This window comes from Pleuronectes platessa, chromosome 9 (assembly GCF_947347685.1).
Source record: "Pleuronectes platessa chromosome 9, fPlePla1.1, whole genome shotgun sequence".
NCBI lineage: Eukaryota > Metazoa > Chordata > Actinopteri > Pleuronectiformes > Pleuronectidae > Pleuronectes > Pleuronectes platessa.
The window spans coordinates 1,590,827-1,610,951 of NC_070634.1; the positions used below are offsets into that span (position 1 = coordinate 1,590,827).

The 20,125-nt window shown below is 41.9% G+C and overlaps 1 protein-coding gene across 1 annotated transcript in view; it reads left to right on the forward strand.

Moving 5' to 3' along the window:
• The window catches only part of st3gal3a (ST3 beta-galactoside alpha-2,3-sialyltransferase 3a), a 71,771-nt gene extending 52,883 nt beyond the window's left edge, over positions 1 to 18,888 (forward strand). The window contains exons 6-11 of the mRNA XM_053430955.1: positions 2,392 to 2,455; positions 3,679 to 3,774; positions 3,854 to 4,040; positions 11,706 to 11,852; positions 12,237 to 12,383; positions 17,552 to 18,888. Coding sequence (XP_053286930.1) covers positions 2,392 to 2,455; positions 3,679 to 3,774; positions 3,854 to 4,040; positions 11,706 to 11,852; positions 12,237 to 12,383; positions 17,552 to 17,656 — 746 coding nt within the window. The 3' untranslated portion in view covers positions 17,657 to 18,888. The remainder of the gene's footprint in view (positions 1 to 2,391; positions 2,456 to 3,678; positions 3,775 to 3,853; positions 4,041 to 11,705; positions 11,853 to 12,236; positions 12,384 to 17,551) is intronic.
• Positions 18,889 to 20,125: the final 1,237 nt, after the last annotated feature.

Consider the following 20,125-nt stretch of genomic DNA (forward strand, 5'->3'; position numbering starts at 1 on the left):
CAGGTTTATGTAAAAACTTAACGAGAACAAACTGTTAAATTTAAGCAGTTCATACATATTTAAACATGCACTAGTTCTGCTAAAGGTACTCGATGCTCTATTCTTCTTTTAGCAGCTTTCTCGCTAATCCCAGTTGTTAACACGCTTTTCAGATCTAGGAGTTAGCTTAGCAGTTGGCAATGACTTCTCTTTTTAGCTCTTACCGTAAGTTAGGGACTGTGCGCCCGTCTTCTCCGCCTCGACTCCTCCACACTGGGCCCGCGGCTTTGCTTTCCCAAGCACTCATCTTCTCCTCCAGGGAAACAGTGTCGTTGTGACTTCAGCAAGTCATTTACCCTGAAAACAGAGTCACTCGTTCGGACCAAGCTTAACATGAGCCAGAAGTGTCATCATGCCTGCGGGAGACTGACGCTTCATTCAAGAGGTTGTGACTGGATGAGCCCATCAGGTGATGACGCAAGCAAGTGATGTGAGGTTCTCAGAGTAAAATTGTCCTTTTCATCTTAAAGCAGCGGTTATTACAGCTTTTAAATTGTACTTTTAGATGGGATGAGTGTGTGACTGAGGACCCGTTTATTCTTTCAAGTGTTAAGTAAATGTACTTACATGATTCTTGCTGTTCCGTGTTTGTACCCTCACAGTTGAATGCACTTATTGTAAGTCGCTTTGGATTAAAGTGTTGAGTGTTTTAATTGAGTCCTGAAAGTTTAATAACAACAATAAGACAATTGAAGTTCAAATTTTGAGTGAATTTCAGCTTAGTTTGCCATGGACATGTGAATATGGTGCTGTATTTGCCAGTATTTTGGGAGGACAGATATTTCAATGGAAAGCCAGTAAAAGTTTGGAGCTTACAGGTCACAGACTCACAATACCCAGCATAATTTCTTCCTGTTGAGCGGATTGCTGGTAGATGTGTGGTTAACATATCCACTGCTTATTTAACCAACACAAGTGAAAACGTAACTGTAATCATGCCACTCTGCACAGTGGTTGAGATTTAGGATAGTGTTCATGGGCAATTAAGATTGAAGAGATGGTTTCTCGACTATCCAGGGAAACAGACTTACTGAGCCTCATTGTTTTGATGTATAATAAAATGTTGAGACAAAGTGCATTGTTTCAAAACATTATCATAGCATTGGCCTTTGCTCATGGTATACAATGTAATTCATACGTTACTTACTTAAGGGAAACAATTTACAATTTCAGGTTTTAAATTTTTTTAAAGGTGTTATCTGCACTGAGAGAAACAATCCTGATTTGCAATTGAAAAGCCCAGAGCATTGTCATATGCATGTGAAAGCCTCCCCAAAGCTTAGGAGCAGGGGGGTCACCTCCCAACATTCACAGGCCTGTAAAACTGCCAGAAACTGGTAAACCCGCCTTACTTCCTGACAGTTTTCTGTGCTGCCTGCAGATTCCTCTGAACAGTCATTAACCGGAAATTCTCCCAAAATTTCCTGCGAAACTTAGTGACACAAACTCTTCTTTTGATGCAGCGATATGCACCACAATTTATACACAATCAATACTACAAATATTTTGAATTTCTTTATTATCGCAGTTATTATTCCAGTGTGAACTCACTTGAGCAAATATGATTGATGGGAATCGGAATTTTCATTAAAAAAATAATGAAAAAGCAAATTTGTGGAAATACAAATTAAAGAGATATGATAATAATGATAATAATTGCCCCATTATATCCACATATAGTTTGATGCACTTGCAGGTGTGTGAATACTTCCAGGCAGTACTGGGAGAAGTGTGGGATCCTGGCCTCTTTCTCTGATGTTTTACAGTCAGTGACTGACAGGCGCTGCACAGCTAACGTTGCAGAAAATTACTCAGTAAGCTGTAAATAGAACTGCAGGATAGACATTGATGTACATTGTATTGGTCTTGCTGATATCATACAGACCATTTAGGAATGTAACAATAAATTGTTTCATGAATGCAGACCTGCATAGCTTCGGAACTACTATTTTGAACAATTAAAAATTAACAACGTTAATTGGATTCATAGTCTGGTGTAGTTGCTAATAAGTCAAACCCAATGACAAAAAGTCTTTCTTTTTCAAAACTGTGACAAGTCATCAGTCCCATTTGTTTCCCGTCATGTTTAAAATACTCCTCCTTCCTAGTGAAGTATGTAAAGGCCTCCACCAGGCTGGGCCACCTATCTTTGCTGGTTGTATAACAATGTAACATGAAGAAGTGTCAGGCCACCCAACTGTTTAGTCCCAGCCCATCCTCATTTATCACGTTACTCTAGTTTGGCCGGAGATGAGGGCGTCGTAACTGATGAGAAAATAATTATTTCACTTTATCTTACTCATCGCTTTCTCTTTCTTCCTCTTTCTCTCCCTCCCTCTCTTGTGTCTGCAGAGAAGAGCATAGATATTGTCCTTTCAGCTACTAAGAGCTATGGCCTTGGAGAAGAACTTGACAGGTATGTCTGTGTCAGTTTTCCTGTCATGTTTTTTTTCTGTCATCCACCCTGTGGATCAGAAGTCCGATTATATTGTATAATACACATACGGTGGGGTACTCATGTTTCCAGTCGTTTTACATCTTTGAGAATTAATTTAATCAGAATTAATTCTGATTATATTATTATATACTATAATTTACAAAGATGACTTCTTTTGACCTCCTTCCACCCTTAAATTTCCTGATTTGGAAATCAAAAATGAAAGTAGAACCTTCATTAAACCTTCCCTAAAGCTCAGCACAGTTATCAAAAAAAGTTATTTCATTGCTCCACTGGCCAACTTGTTTGTTATACAGTAATGACTATTGCACATAATTTATTGAACTAATGCTGTTGATGAAGTATTGTCCGTAGATGGAACTCATGCGTTGCACAGAAAGATACTGTGTCCTGAGCCTGTTCCATCAGCCGGCTAGGACAATCATGATTTTGCATCTAACAAAATCCTTCCCTTTAGCTTGTTCAATCGACAGAAAAGCTATGCAGCGAGTTGTCTTTAGTTACAAAATACACAGATTACAAACGTGATTGTGTGATAAGTAGACCTGTATGTTTAAGATCCAGTAGCAAGTTAATTATGGCGTCAGAACAAAATTCCAAAGTTTTTCAAAAATTATATACCAATCAAAGTAACAACACAAGCCACCTGGATACCATTCACATTACCTTCATATAAAATAGAATGATCCAGCTTTGAACATATCTTGCGGTGGTTTGCCTCAGTAACAAGTGAGTGTGTTAATCAATCAATCAATCAAATTTTATTTGTATAGCCCATATTCACAAATTACAATTCATCTCATAGGGCTTTAACAGGGTGTGACATCCTCTGTCCTTAACCCTCAGCAAGAGTAAGGAAAAACTACTAAAAACCCTTTTAACAGGGTAAAAATATGTAGAAACCTCAGAGAGAGCCACATGTGAGGGATCCCTCTCCCAGGACGGACAGAAGTGCAATAGATGCCACGTGCAGGTTGTATAACAAGGTTACAAGTGAAGGAGGCCAATTGATGACCAGAAAATATCAGGGATGTAACTGAATAAGAATCCATCCATTGGACATAAACAGATTATGTTGTAAAAGATGCAAATAATCTAAATTTGTGCAGAATAATTTTTTTTGCTTCTAACAAACATTAAATGGCTGGATAAATGAAGCACCACATATTTCTGTCTTACAGCATTAGCTGTAAGACGTGTGTCATTGTAGGAAACGGAGGAATCCTCACAAATAAGTCTCTGGGGCAGAGGATTGATCAGTTCGATGTGGTTGTCAGGTATGTTGTCACTTTTGCAGTTAAAAATGAGACGTTTTGATTATTATTGCGTGATTGATTTTGTATCTGTGTGTTGCAGGTTAAATGAGGCCCCAGTTAAAGGCTTTGAAAAAGATATTGGCTCCAAGACCACGATGAGGATCACCTATCCAGAGGGGGCCATCCAGAAGACAGAGCGCTACGAGGCTCAATCTCTGTTTGTCCTCTCAGCCTTTAAAGCTCTGGACCTCAAGTGGCTTCGACACATGGTCTTTAACCAGAGGCTGGTAAGGAAACTGATAGCTGCTACTACACTAGCAAATGCATTATAATAACAACATCAACAATAATAATAATAATAATAATAAACGTAAAGGAAGTAGTGTATAGGAAAATAAACGTGCCAATAAAAATAGAATGCCCAGAATTAAAAATGTCTGTTGAGAACCACGTCCGAGGGGCAACTAGATGGTGTCATATGCTAAACCATATGAATATGCTAAACCAACAGAGTGCTCAGGGGCAGGCAGGCAGGTAGGCAGGCTTTGGGGTTGTCTGCTGTTAGTCATGGATCTACTTTTTTCTGTGATGATTTTTTATTTTCAGGTGATGCATGCTCCAACAATTTGGTCGAGAGCGCTTTCGATTTTTGGGCATTCTGGATGGATCAAGGTGGAAAATAGTTGCCCGTGCCTCTTTCACTGTAGTATTCTATTTCGTCCTTCATGTGCTCATAATAAACATTAAGTTTGCTGGCTTTCCATTTGCGCTCCACTGAATGTACCTCCCTGTTTAGAGAGTGGCTGGTGTCATTAAACCTTGGAGGCAGATTTGACACTGATCTGATTCTGGTTCTGATAGGGGCAACCTAATCCATTCTGCAAGGCAGAGGTTATTAAAGGGGACATATTATGACAAATCCAATTTTGTAGTGCTTCTACACGTTAATGTGGGTATCTGGCATGTCTACCGTCCCAAAAAACAACTCCCGCGATTTGTGGTTGTTCCTCTATGTAAGAAATTTATACGATAGAGTGCGTCGAATGGGAATACGACCAGAATTGACGTCACAGTCGGTCTACATGGCATAGCCCCCCCCCCCCCCCCAGAGGCGGAGATCTGGAGGAGGAGGAGACCGGGTTACGTTACGAGCCACAGCACCCTCCTCAGCTCGAGGTGGCGGGTGTTAGCTGGGAAGCTAGCCGAGGGGGGACGCTAACCAGCCAGGGAGCGGGGTGAGAGGCGGAGACGTGGCCGAGAAGCAGAGCCTGCGGTCGGGGTAAGTCATGAGCCCAAGCCCTCTCCTCAGCTCGGGCTCGCTGGGTGATGTCGTCGGGATGCTGGCTCCATGTCAGCAGCTCATTTCTGGTGGACCTGTCGGTGTTTGTTTACGGTTAGCAGCAGGGAGCTAACGCTAGCTTGCTGTTAGTTTGTATTTAAAGTTGCAGCACTTTCTGGAATGGCTGCTTGTGCACGTTTTTACAGCAGTATTGCATGTGGCATTCCACCCGGGAAGCAGCGGAGATCTGGCCGAGAAGCAGAGCCTGCGGTCGGGGTAAGTCACATGCCAAAGCCCCCTCCTCAGCTCGGGCTCGTTAGGTGATGTCGGGCTGCTGGCTACATTTCTGCGGCTCGCTTCTGGTGGACCTGTCGGTGTTTGCTTACGGTTAGCAGCAGCCGCCTGACTGATCTCCCCACGGACAGGGGAGCATTGATAGTGCGTGTCTCGTGTCGCAGTGAGTGTCTTCAACTAGAAAAGCTGTGGTTTTGTTTCGGTAATTGACGGTGACATGTAAGCTAGGTGGCGTTAGCCTCATAGCAATCAGTGCCCGGCTTGCCGGCCGGCGGCAGCGGCAGCCAGCTGCTCGGTGGCGGGTTAGATCCCGGCTGTACCCGGGCGGCTCACTGCGCGGCTGGCGATGCTCCCGCTTACTTCACACACCTGAGAGCGGGACACGTCTCACCGGCTTAGGGTTCCCCACGTCTGCAGGGTATGTCTCATTTTCATCACTGATCATTATCGATCTGTGACAAATCTCCAGCCTGTGTGTCCCCTGTGTGTGTCCCGCTACGGTTAGCAGCAGTGGGCTGACGCTAGTTGGCTGTTAGTTTGTGTTTAAAGTTGCAGCACTTTCTGGAATGGCTGCTTGTGAACGTATTAACAGCAGTATTACATGCGGAACCCCGGCCGGGAGGCTTACCCGAGTCGTTGCTTCTGTGTGTGTCGCCCGATTGAAACAGCAGGTATAACTTAAAACAGCTGTTTGTGGAGCTTTGTTAGAAAATAGCACCGGAACGTGTTCCAGGACCCCGCCCCCCGGTCTCCGGCTGCAGCCGACAGTCTCTCCTCTGATGCCCGGGCGGCGAAGCGGAGGAGGGGGGGAGAGAGCTGCGCCTTATAACTTTTGTGGCCCGTACAGATTTGCTCCACGCACCCCGAGCTGCACGAACCGGTGCCGGTCACCAGCAGCCCGTTGCCGCCTCCGTCGCTCGCTTTAAAATACCCAGGGTTTTAAGTGCATTTCGCCGCAAAAGTTGCAGCAGTGTTAGCCTCCAAAGCTTTAGCCCCTCCACGATCCCTTTGTCTGTGTGTACGTTCATCGATGAAAACTATTGCATGTTCGCTATGCGGCAGGAGGTCGGATATCCGAGTTACCCTGAACGCAGCACAGCGATGTTGTTAGCAACGGAACGAAGCAGCCCGGCGCTAAGCCTCCGCTACTCACTCGGCTTCATGTCCGTACACGGACCGTCAGTCCACGCGGAGGGGAACCCGGACAGACCCGGGTCTCGGTGAGGGGTTCCGGGAGTGAGGACGTGACAACAACCGGACTGAGACGTTGAGAACCGTCAAATCGAACTAGCTCTCAGCGGCTAGCTGGTCACTCAAAACAGGTCAATCTGAGGAAGGCTGTTTTAGACAGGGTAAAAAGGGTGCCGTTTTAAAAGATCCTTGTGGTATTTTGACCAAATTTTTTTTACAGACATTTCATTTAGACCCCAAGGAACAATATCAACTGTGGTGAAATTGGCATAATATGTCCCCTTTAAAGGAGTTCACCAGATGTTCAATGACAGGTATGTGGGGAAGCACATAAGAAAGGGATGAGAAGGCAATCGAAAGTTTGCCATCTGCTGCTAAGTTAATAAAGCGAGAGCAAATAGACCTAAAAACGTAACACTAAAGTGATCAGATACACAGTTGTTAATAATATACTAAATATTAAAATACTGTGGATTCTTCAGGCCTAATGATTTAACAAGATCGAGAGTATGCGTCGCTTTTCATGGGTTGGCCCAGTGGGGTGAAAAAATAAATTAAAAGGTTCTAAGAGGTAAAGAAATTCCCTTGCCAGAGTATCACTGGCAGAAAATATATGAATATTAAAATCACCAATAATACTGATCTGGTCATACTTAAGCAGAAGTAGAGCTGATCTGAGAATTTTGGTTTGGGAGGCCGGTGACTTAAAGAAATGAAATAGGAAGATGCATGTAAACACAAAATGTTAGGCTTTCAAATTAGGCAGATTCCCTGTAGGAGACACCCTTATAGACCCAATCAGGAAGCAAATGTGGGCATCTACATTATTGCTTCCCAAAGTCTCAGTTTTCAAAACAGGGCCAGTGGTGTTGTGATAAGTCCCGTCTTTAGGCGCTACTGTAGAAGCATAAACGTTGCAAAATCCTAAAACAGTTTAGTGTGGACAAAGGCTATGATTTATAACATGTTTTTTAAACCAACATTCAATGTAAAAATTCACAACTGATAGAATCCCTTCTTTAAAATTGGATACAAAACATATCGTTTATACATTCTAGTTTATTTAGAGAGGGTTAGGGTTAGGGTTTGGAGTCTCAGGGTTAAACAGTGTTGCAGGCAAATCCAATACAATTGAATCACTGGTGATAGCATTTTCAATCATAATAAAACAACAGAAAAAAAGACAACATAGCCTCCATAATGTTCGTGTGGTATTATCACACACCCTGCGCTTGCCCTTGGGCGAAAGCTTGTTTGCAGTGTGTGTTTATTTCCTTTGTGTGAACTATCCCTTTAACAAGGACCTTTAGAAATGACATTGTGCCTCATTTGGTCTGCGTTTTGGTCCCCATGAGGTGTACTGGTCCTGACCAGGTCTGTCAGTGTTTATGCTGGAAAAGTTCCTAAAGAAGTAGTAAAATGATTACACACTACACACAGAGGACTTCACACCTTTTTAAAGTCCAATGAGAAAAATTGTGATTTGTGAATATTGGCTATACAAGTAAAATTCAATTGATTGACTTCACTTTTGGGGAGCAGTCATGTCATTCATCTTCATATACAGTTAAAGAAATTTTACAGGTAAATAATTACTTAACATTTTAATGATATTCACTGTTTTGTTATTAAGTTTATTGGCAAATTCATTGTTTCCATATCATATGTGAATGGAAGTATAAAGAGTTCAAAGAATAGTGGTCAAAGTATCAAACATCGAGTTTACTCTACACATTACACCCACTCTAACCTATCTAAGAAAATACATAGGTCAACTGTCTTGATGGCAGCATCAAGATCCAGGAGAGAAGGAAGAGATACTTAATTAGAATATTTCTTAATAAGCAGATCACTCACAAATTGTATAAGTAATGTTTCTGTGCTAAGTGGTCCAAAACCTGAATAATAAATGTCCGAAGGGTACTTGATGTTAGATATTTTCGAGCATTTCATAATAATTTTGAGTGCCCCAGGTGCTAAGCAGTGGAAAATATTTTTTACAAATGTGCTAGGGATATAATCCAAGCATTAGATTGTGGACCTGAGATGCCTGTACTCTTTGTAAAATACAATGTTAATGGAGAAATAATTTCATTTAGAAGGCTCATAAGTTTCAGGTGGTAGGAGATGACACTTTATAGTCATTAAAGGGATTTGAGAGTGGCTTGACATTTGATCACATCTGCTGTGTGCAGATGTGTTTTCCATAACATTTTGCCCCCCAGTACTGCAGAGGAGAAGTCTTAGGTTTCCAGCTCCAGTAGAGGAGCAAAATATTCTCAGTCCGTTAGTGAACAGTTTACAGACTTACTGGGCAACAGTGCTATGAGCTGATAGCTCAGAGCATTGCTGTTTGGTTTCTTTTTGCCGCTTACTCCGGCATACCTAAGCAAACCCAAAGGCAGGTATCCAAGTAACTGTTTATAAAAAGCCATCAGGACTGGGTGGGCTGCTAGTAATTAGTGTAATGGCTCTAGGTATACTGATACAGGAGCTTCTATGGGTGGCTTTGTTTGCCACTCTTGTTTCTCATCAGTGTCTTATTGGTGCTGAATTCTCCTTCGAGACCTCTTCTCAGGTGTTGTTTTCACTTGCTACCTAAGATACATCATATTTTCCACTTAGTGTCAATATTAATCGGTAACTATCAACATTTCTCATATTCACAGTGGCTTAGATCGTATTCTGTGTTCTCCGCTGCAGGGACAGGGAGACTTTCCAAATCCAAACTATATACTTTCATTTTAAAACTGAAATTATTTCCGTGCAGATGATCATTTTATCTCTTTATCAGAATCATTTCTACCCATAATAACACACCTGAAAACACATCACATGACCATTCATGTTAACTAATCTGTATAAAAACAATCACAATAAAATGTTAGTATTAGTGTAAACAGGATGCATATTGTGTACTCAACAGCTGGTTGCGAAGTTGCAGAACATTTGACTAAAAAACAATTAGTTTAAAACCAGGACAAAAAAACAGAAGAGTTCTCTGTTGACACTTTGCGCCTTAAGTTCAAGTTTTTATACCAGACCCAGACACACTGACCTAGTTTGCATGATTTTCTTAGATGAATAGAGGCAGATGGAGCAGGGGGCAGGTACAGTGGGTACGGAAAGTATTCAGACCCCTTTAAATGTTTCACTCTTTGTTTCATTGCAGCAATTTGCTCAAATCAAAAAAGTTCATTTTATTTCTCATTAATGTACACTCAGAACCCCATCATGACACAAAAAAACTGAAATGTAAAAAGTTTTGCAAATTTATTAAAAAAGAAAAACTGAAATATCACATGGTCATAAGTATTCAACCCTTTGCTCAGTATTGAGAAGAAGCACCCTTTTGAGCTAGTACACCCATGAGTCTTCTTGGGAATGATGCAACAAGTTTTTCACACCTGGATTTGGGGATCCTCTGCTATTCTTCCTTGCAGATCATCTCCAGTTCCGTCAGGTTGGATGGTGAACGTTGGTGGACAGCCATTTTTAGGTCTCTCCAGAGATGCTCAATTGGGTTTAGGTCAGGGCTCTGGCTGGGCCAGTCAAGAATGGTCACAGAGTCGTTCCGAAGCCACTCCTTTGTTATTTAAGCTGTGTGCTTAGGGTCATTGTCTTGTTGGAAGGTGAACCTTCGGCCCAGTCTGAGGTCCAGAGCACTCTGGAAGAGGTTTTCTTCCAGGATATCTCTGTACTTGGCCGCACTCGTCTTTCCTTCAATTGCAACCAGTCGTCCTGTCCCTGCAGCTGAAAAACACCCCCATAGCATGATGCTGCCACCAAGTTTCACTGTTGGGATTGTATTGGCAGGTGATGAGCAGTGCCTGGTTTTCTCCACACATACCGCTTAGAATTAACGCCAAAAAGTTCAATCTTGGTCTCATCAGACCAGAGAATCTTATTTATCATAGTTTGGGATTCCTTCATGTGTTTTTTGGCAAACTCTATGCGGGCTTTCATATGTCTTGCACTGAGGAGAGGCTTCCGTCGGGCCACTCTGCCATAAAGCCCCGACTAGTGGAGGGCTGCAGTGATAGTTGACTTTGTGGAACTTTCTCCCATCTCCCTACTGCATCTCTGGAGCTCAGCCACAGTGATCTTTGGGTTCTTCTTTACCTCTCTCACCAAGGCTCTTCTCCCACGATTGCTCAGTTTGGCTGGACGGCCAGGTCAAGGAAGAGTTCTGGTCATCCCAAACTTCTTCCATTTAAGGATTATGGAGGCCACTGTGCTCTTAGGAACCTTGAGTGCTGCAGAATTTTGTTTTAACCTTTTGCCAGATCTGTGCCTTGCCACAATTCTGTCTCTGAGCTCCTTGGACAGTTCCTTCGACCTCATGATTCTCCTTTGCTCTGACATGCACTGCGAGCTGTAAGGTCTTATATAGACAGGTGTGTGCCTTTCCTAATCAAGTCCAATCAGTTTAATTAAACACAGCTGGACTCCAATGAAGGAGTAGAACCATCTCAAGGAGGATCAGAAGAAATGGACAGCATGTGAGTTAAATATGAGTGTCACAGCAAAGGGTCTGAATACTTATGACCATGTGATATTTCAGTTTTTCTTTTTTAATAAATTTGCAAAAATGTCTAAATTTCTGATTTTTTACTGTCAAGATGGGGTACTGAGTACCATTTCATTTTATTAATGAGAAATAAAATGAACTTTTTTGATTTTAGCAAATGGCTGCAATGAAACAACGAGTGAAAATGTAAAGGGGTCTGAATACTTTCCGTACCCACTGTAGGTGCAGGTGTAGAGTGAATAACTGGTGGCTGAATTTTGGATGGCGTGGAGATCCTGGAATCAGGGAGACAAATAAATAGTTGGTTCAGATGTAACAAATTAGATAAGCTAGAGAAACATAGAGACAGGCCGAAAGCATAGCTACCAGGCATTGGCACCTTTCATGGAGGATCCTCTGGAGCATACAGAGTCACAGGGAAACAAGGAGTCACAGCTGAGCCGTGACATTGCTGTTTCTGTTATTCTGCTATTAATTCATTAGTTATTTGTTTCGCTTATTTCATATTATGAATAATATTCAATGTGAACAGTGGTAAAATAAATTTGCTTATCACTCTTCTTTCATATGATTGCATTTTGTGTTTTTATTGTGTGGTTTGTTCACTGTAAGAGTCACATTAAGCACACAATTTAATAAACTCACTCTGCCTCTCAGCGCAGCACTGATGGCTTCTGGAAGTCGGTGGCCAGACATGTGCCAAGGGAGCCCAGCGACATGCGCATCCTGAACCCCTACTTCATCCAGGAGGCCTCCTTCAAGCTTATTGGATTACCTTACAACAATGGACAGATGGGTAGAGGGGTGAGAGCCGGTTTCCTTTTCAGTTTGCGGTAGAGGAGTAGTTGGAATGGTGAACTATTAAGTTAATGGTCGGGGCTAGAGCTATAGGAGCTGACTCTCCAGTCTGTCTGTTTGCGTTATGAAGGCATCTGTGAACACGCAGCAGATGCTGCAGGGAGCTGAGCACCCAAACACAGAGCCTGAAAACAAACAGCATCACTATTAGCTTGTTATAAATATAACCATGCCTCAGAGTTCACATCTGTAAGATATCTATACAATAACATTCAAATGTATATAAGCCTCCTCTGCTGTACGTTCACTATAAGTGTCCTGGGATACAGGAAATGGCTGGGTTACCTGTTTCAACCAAACTCTTTAATTTACACTATGTCTGTTTTTCAGAATATTCCAACCCTGGGGTCAGTTGCCATAACAATGGCCCTTCATAACTGCGATGAAGTAGCCGTGGCTGGATTTGGCTACAACATGAAGACTCCCCATGCCCCTTTGCACTACTATGAGAAGATTAGGATGTCAGCCATCAAAGAGGTACATTAAGACCTGATTAGTTAGAAATAGTTCTTATCATTCTAAGTGGGATTGAGTAAAGAACTGCTGTAGACAGGATCTGGGCGAGGTTAGCAGAACGATGTGTTTGTTGATTACAAACTGTCATATAACCTGGCTTATAATCAACAGAGCTAAGCTCACAGTGTATTTAGAAGTTACCTTAGTCATGATTCATGATTCATGAACAAAGGTAAGATACATATATTACTATCATCACAGCAGCAGTTTTTAACTTAGCACTTTATATGCAGAGAAATCTAAACTACTCTACATGCTAGCAGCCACCAGGCTGTATTTCGCAGTGATCATTACACCAGTGGACTCTGATCTTGATTAGTGTAGCTCACTGGATGTACACTAGTGATGTGTCGGTCGTGAACGATTCGTTCGTTTTGAACGAATCCTTACAAGGACTCGGGAGTAACGACTCCTCTCAAAGAGAGATTCGTTCATTTTCTCGTGGCCGCGCATCGGGACTGTTGCATAGGCTGATGCAGGTCACTTGAAAAAGGATCCAAAGACTCGTATCCGGCAGATGAACGAATCACTGATCCGAAGACACGGTCGGGAGGTGAATGATTCGTTCATCTGCCGGGTACGAGTCTTTGGATCATTTTCTACGTGACCTCCATAGGCTCAGAAGAGGAAACAGTTACCTCATCCCCGTTCGCGTGACCGCTGTTAAAAAGCAGCCATGACTGACAGCTTTTGTGTGGCAGATCATATATTTTTTAAGAAAACCTCCTCTATTAAATACAGTAAAACATGACAGTTTGTATGGTTTTAAATTGTCATTTATTATCACATTGGCATTTAAATTATATTTAATGTAATCTGTAACGTATTCCGTTACATTAACTAGTCTGAGTAACGTATTCTGAATACTTGAATTACTTCCACATTGAATTGCATTTTATAAGTGTAGTAATGTGGCGTTGTTATAGTTAGTGGAGCAGCAGCAGTTTAAGCTCTGTGTGGGCGGATGCGGCGGGCCAGCTGGATGCGCTGGAAGGGAGCCTGCGGATCAGCAGCTCCGCAGATTCCCGTTCATGTGCAGGTGGTCGTGCAGCGGCTTCAGCAGGAACATCCCCCATGCTGAACACCTCCGTCTCGCAGATGTGCATGTAGGTGACCGGGGGGCTCTCGAGCCTACACCCGATTTTCAGGTCCGCTGCCCGCACCGCGGTCACCGGCGAGATGAGCTCGCTCTGTGTGTCCAAGCCGAAGAATCTGAACGATGAACGAATCATTGATCCGGAAACACGGTTGAAATGAACGAATGACTCGAAAAAAGATTCGTTCATTTTACTGAACGAGATTCAAAGAACCGAGTCGGTAAAAAGATCCGAACTTCCCATCACTAATGTACACTGTGAGTGTATAAACCCACTATTGTACATTTCTACTCGTATCTCTCTATATCTACTCCCTCTACTATCTGCTTTCACTCCACAACCCCATATTGTTTAGCATTACCAATATGTTTGCAAATTATTTGTGACTATTGCAAAAACAAATCCACAACACAACATATATCAGCCATAAAATATATTATTTATGCCAATCACTTCCCAACACCCTCATTCAGTCACCTAGTCACCTACCCCCAACTCACCACTCACTTCTGTGTGTCAATAGTTTAAGAAAAAAAAAATCCTGGCTTAACAGGAAATAAGGTCCACGTTATAATCACAGTGTTCACAATGACCAAGGATTTATTGAACAAATCTCTCCTGAACAAGCCATAAATAACAAAACAATCCATCAGCATACATCATATCAAAACGCGCAAATATCCAGACTCCACACCCTAATTGTTTACCGTGGCAGTAAACAAAAACACAAAGCAATGTGCACAAAAAATAATATATAATATTATAATTATATAATTATAATTTAATTCAATATTTAATTCATAGAAAATGGCAACGATATTGGTCTTAAACTAGCAAAGACACTGGCATTGCGCTTGGTTCACTAGATTTAAGACCTTCAAGTCAAGCTTATATTTCATTTCATTTTTTCTAAGAAATCTAAAATCTCATTGGTGTTTGCTTTGACACGTTTACATACTTGTACACAAATATTCCTAGTTTAAGAATGTCAATCAAGCCTCAAGGCTCCATGTGACCCTCTATTACCTTTAATGGATGAAACATATTCACTACCCCTAGTTTGCTAACATTCTGACCCACAACCTTTTCGTTAGTTTCCAGGTTTATGCTGCACTGGAACAGTTAAATATGACCTTTCTCTCATTTGAAATGCCTCCAAGGAATCTGGAGGCATGAAAGCAGCACCAATCTTAGGATGATGTAATGATGATAGATGATATATTCCATTAGTTAGCAACTGATCTAGGGAGAGAGAATATTAAAAGCCTTTCATGAATTATTCTGCTTGACCTGTCATACCAAAGGACGAAATGGGTTTTTGTGTAAGTTGAAGTCTACATGTCGTCAGGTGTACCACTGTGAATGACTTCTTGAGAATTCCACATAACCGACATCATCGATTTTAACAATAGAACGTTGCAAAAAGGCTTTATCTGAGCAAGCTGTAGCTCCAGCTTTAGCTGCTGCAGCTGCATGTGGAGGGGTGGAGCGTTTGCAGAGAGATGGCTAATCATGGCAGAACAACAGCTGTTAACGTGCACTTTAAGCATCAGAGCCCTGCATCTATGCACTTCTGTCCATCCTGGGACCTCTCTCTACGTTTTTTCCCCCTGTTAAAAGTTTGTTTATGTAATTTTACCTTACTCTTGTTGAGGGTTAAGGACAGACTATGAGACAGATTGTGATTTGTGAATATGGGCTACACAAATCAAATTTTATAGATTGATTGATTGGTTAGAAAATACAGCACATTTGTCTAGACTCTTTGTCTCCAACTAACGATGATTCATTAATCAATCAATCAATCAATCAAATTTATTTGTATAGCCCGTATTCACAAGTTACAATTCATCTCATGGTGCTTTATCAGGGTGTGACATCCTCTGTCCTTAACCCTCAGCAAGAGTAAGGAAAAACTACTAAAAACCCTTTTAACAGGGTAAAAATACGTAGAAACCTCAGAGAGAGCCACATGTGAGGGATCCCTCTCCCAGGACGGACATAAGTGCAATAGATGCCACGTGCAGGAGAACATCATCAAGATTAAAGATTAAAGTCTCTAGCAGCATTTGATGAAGGTAGACATCCCGAAGGACAACCCCAACATGACACGCCAAGCAGTCCCGCTGCAATCACAGTCCATGGTCAGCAACCATCCAGACCACGATCCACCATCCAGACCAGACGCCACTCCAGTCCTCAGTCACCGTCCACCGCCGCCCACCACCAGGACCCATCACGAGCCACCACCGCGGTCCTGGTCCACCGCCCGTGCCCAATGCCAACGCAACACAGGGTCCGCCACCAGCACCAGGATCAGCCCACATAACTCAGAATCCGCCACACTGGATCCACCACCGCGACCCCCGGTGCGCGATCCACAAACCGCAATCCATGGTGCGGCCACAGAGGCCCTGGATCTGCGGGTGATAAAGCAAAGGGATTCCGGGGAAGGGGGATAGGGATGGAGAAGAGGAAGGAGAAGCTGGAAAGAGAAGCTCCGTGTGTCATGTGTCATAAAATAGAAAAAGTTACGTTCTTCCGCACTAATTAGCTCTAACTATAAGCTTTATCAAAAAGGAAGGTTTTGAGCCTACTCTTAAATGAAAAGATGGTATCTGCCTCCCGAACTGAAAGTGGTAGATGATTCCACAGCCGAGGGGCTTGATGGCTGAAAGCTCTGGCTCCTACTCTACTTTTAGAGGCTTTAGGGACGACAAGTAGGCGGGAATTCTGGGAGGGGAGTGCTCTAGTGGGTTTATAAGGTACTAACAGCTCTTTAAGGTAAAAAGGCACTATATTATTAAGGGCCTTGAAGGTGAGGAGGAGAATTTTAAATTCTATTCTAGATTTAACTGGAAGCCAGTGTAGCGATGCTAATACTGGAGAAATTTGCTCTCTTCTCTTTGTTCTCGTCAGGACACATGCTGCGGCATTTTGGACAAGCTGTAGAGTCTTTAACGACTTACTGCTGGAGCATGATAATAATGAATTACAATAGTCCAGTCTCGATGTAACAAAGGCGTGGACTAGTTTTTCTGCATCTTTTTGTGAAAGGACATGTCTAATTTTTGAAATATTACGCAAGTGGAAATTAGCATTATTAATTATTAGGATGAATAATATATAATATAATATTATTAGGAAGAACACTAATGTACACTGTAAAATGACATGCCAGCAATTTTACTTAACTCCGTACTGTAACTCGGATTGTTACTCCTACATTGGCCAACTGTCCTGCTAAAACGTATCCAATCATGATATGGTGTAGCTTACTGTTCAGGAGCATCTTGTTGTAACCGACTGTTATTATGTGGCTAGTCTTCTACAGCTGTATCCAGACCTAATGTGACTTTCAGCTTGTTTTCCAGAGAGATCGTCAATGTGCCAGAATGAGACCGGTGATAGGCCTTTTTGCGTGTCACTCAAAGTGTCGTCAGCCAATCAGAGGAGGGGCTCATTAATACTTAAGAGTTAAGGCCGGCGCATGCTTCTGCGTTTTCAGGGGCCCGCAAGCGCAAGAGCCCTTGAACCACGGAAGATTTAGAAGAAAGAATATGGACCAAATAGAAGAGCGTTTGGCAGAAGTGATCCGAAAGTATGACCACTTGTGTAACCCGTCATTGACTGGCGGATTTATCTGCATCACACTGACTCTGCCCCCCCCTTGCACATAATTTATACTTGATATATTATTGGCACTATCACCAATCTCTGCACCTTAGCCATAGTAATAGTAATATATAGTGCATGGTGTGTTGCCAAGTGGTGTCTGCACCACTAGGCACCCATAAAAATTGTATTAAATACATTAAATCAGGCAAAGCAAATACACAGCAAGAGGGCTGTAACAACAAACACTCATAATTTTAAATGAAATGTGATATTTAATATGGTTGAAATATTCCCTGTGATGTCTACACCAAACCTCATGTATTGTGTGTGTGTGTGTGTGAGTGTGTATGTGTGTGTGTGTGTGTGTGTGTGTGTGTGTATGTGTGTGTGTGTATCCGTGTATCCACTCTGCAGTCCTGGACTCACAACATATCTAAAGAGAAAGAGTTCCTGGTGAAGCTGGTGAAGGCTGGGGTTATCCAGGACTGGACCAGTGGGATCTGTGGTGCAGGATGCTGATAGACTGCATTTCCCCACCAAAATGTGCTCCAACATCTGAAGAGGGAAACTCAAGGCTCCTTTGGCCACATTCACATAAAAGTGGATTACATGTCCTGGCTTAAGGGTTAGTCATGAATGCTAGGGATTGAACCAGCACCTGGACCAGGCTGCCCTGGTGTTGTGTTAAATCACAGAGCCTGTGCCAAGAGAATACCTCTACAAGTGTCATTCTGCTCACACAGCTGAATGTATTCTGCATCAAGCCTATACTTGCTCATTTGTATCTTCATCAACCCTGATGTCACTGATTTATATCTGATTCAGGCCGCACTCTACATGACACATGTCAGCCATGATGGCCCAGTCTCTGACATCAGAGCAACAAGTTCCCTCAGCAGCAGCATGGATATCACATTTAAACTCACTGTAGCAGAAGAGACACATTTACTCTGTTCTTGTGAGTTCCCCCACCCTACACGTCCACTGTATCTTGTTTTTACTTACAAATAACAACACTTTTTTGTTGTTCCTTGTCTGTATTAGCAGAAGACTGAATTCCTTCTGCTAATATTCACTATTTTGAAATAAGCTACAATCCAGTTTTCACACACAGGAATATTGGAATGTGTTTGAAACACCTAATATATGAAGTGCAACCAGAATGACATGCAGATACATCCAGTAGACGCAAGGGGTCACCTTACGGAGAATATATATATATAGTCTCTTTATCTCGTCACTTCTCATCTGTCTCTCACTCTCTCCGTTTTGTGAGGAAGTGACGAACAGGGTTCAGGTCTGACTTATATCTTTCTGAACCATTTGTTACTTAAAATGTACTTGAGGTGCACTGACCGAGTTTGTTTTATGTGAATAGATAGTATTGGGTAGTTTTTTTCTGATGCTACATGCTCTGCTAAACCCGGATCTTTCTCTTCTCTACTCAACCTTCCCCTCAGACACCAATCTCAGCCCTGCCACAGGCTGGGATCTCAGGTACCCTCACCTCAGCCACCAGTCCTGATCAGTGTTACTTTCAGACAAGTGACTTGAGCTTTAACAATCCATCTCACTTTAATGTGCTGAAAAGTGTGTGTGTCTGTGTTGCTTTACACAATCTGGTCTGTGCAGTCTTTCCTCCCATCATTTTAGGTGTTCATGGACTGGATGCAGTCAGATGCTCAAGCCAAAGTATTCATATTATTAATTGTAGCCTGTGCACAAAAACACATAAAAAATTAAGATGTAAAGCTTCACGTTTCTGTGTTTTCTTTAACAGGTCACATTGAGACGTAAGAATTAAAAATCATGCCCTTCACATGATGAGTTGTTTTTCAGGGAAAAAGGGAGAACTACTGTGACTGTGACCAAATGACGAATGTTTCTACCGAGACACATTCTTATGGAGCACTGCCCATCTGAGGTCATCTATGGATTGAATGGTATATGTGAAAGATTTGAGTCTCACCTCATAAATATGCCACCTTTTTGCAACTTGTTTCTCATTGTGATGGTGACTATCATATCCATCAATCATAATAACATAGCACCCAGACAATTAGATGAGTGACAAATCTGAATAAAAAATACTAACGAGGAAAAATTTAAATAGCAGATACACTGAATTCTAATAAATCAATCCATTTTCATTTGTATAGCTCATATTCACTAATCACAATTTGGTCTCATGGGCTTTAACAAGGTGTGACCTCGTCTGCCCTTAACCCCCAACAAGAGTCAGGAAAAACTATTAACAGGGTAAAAACTTTAGAAACTTCAGAGAGCCACATGTGAGGGATCCCTCTCCCAACAATATACTCCACTTGTAGCAGAGCAGGTCAACAAAATAACAATATTTATAACATTGATGAGAAAAGACGATGTCTACCAAATAAAGAGGTGTATCAATGTTTAAAGTTTGTGTACATAATAGAATGTCTGATAAGACGAATTGTAATTTGTGAATATGGGCGATGCAAATACAATTTGATTGATTGATTGATGATTGATAGAAATAAATGGAGCAGTAATAGCAGTTTGTAATGACAGGTTTTTAATTAATGGTAGAATATTTAAGGTTATATTTAATATCTAAACAATCAAGTCCTGGCTGATGGTAATAATGGCTGATCCCTTATTGTGTTGGCATCTAATAATGATGGTGGACCACGACTGAGGTGGCAGCTGATGATGGATCCTAACTTGTGGCAGTGGACAATGACTGTGGACTATAGTGGCATCCGATCTTGATGGCTGCTGACCATAGACTATGATGGCAGCAGGACTGCTTGATATATATATATATATATATATATATATAAATGTTACATTTTCTCTTACTCACAGTTACTATATATATATATATACATATATATAGTACACTTGACATCTATTGCACTTCTGTCCGTCCTGGGAGAGGGATCCCTCACATGTGGCTCTCTCTGAGGTTTCTATGTCCTTTTTACCCTGTTAAAACGTTTTTTAGTA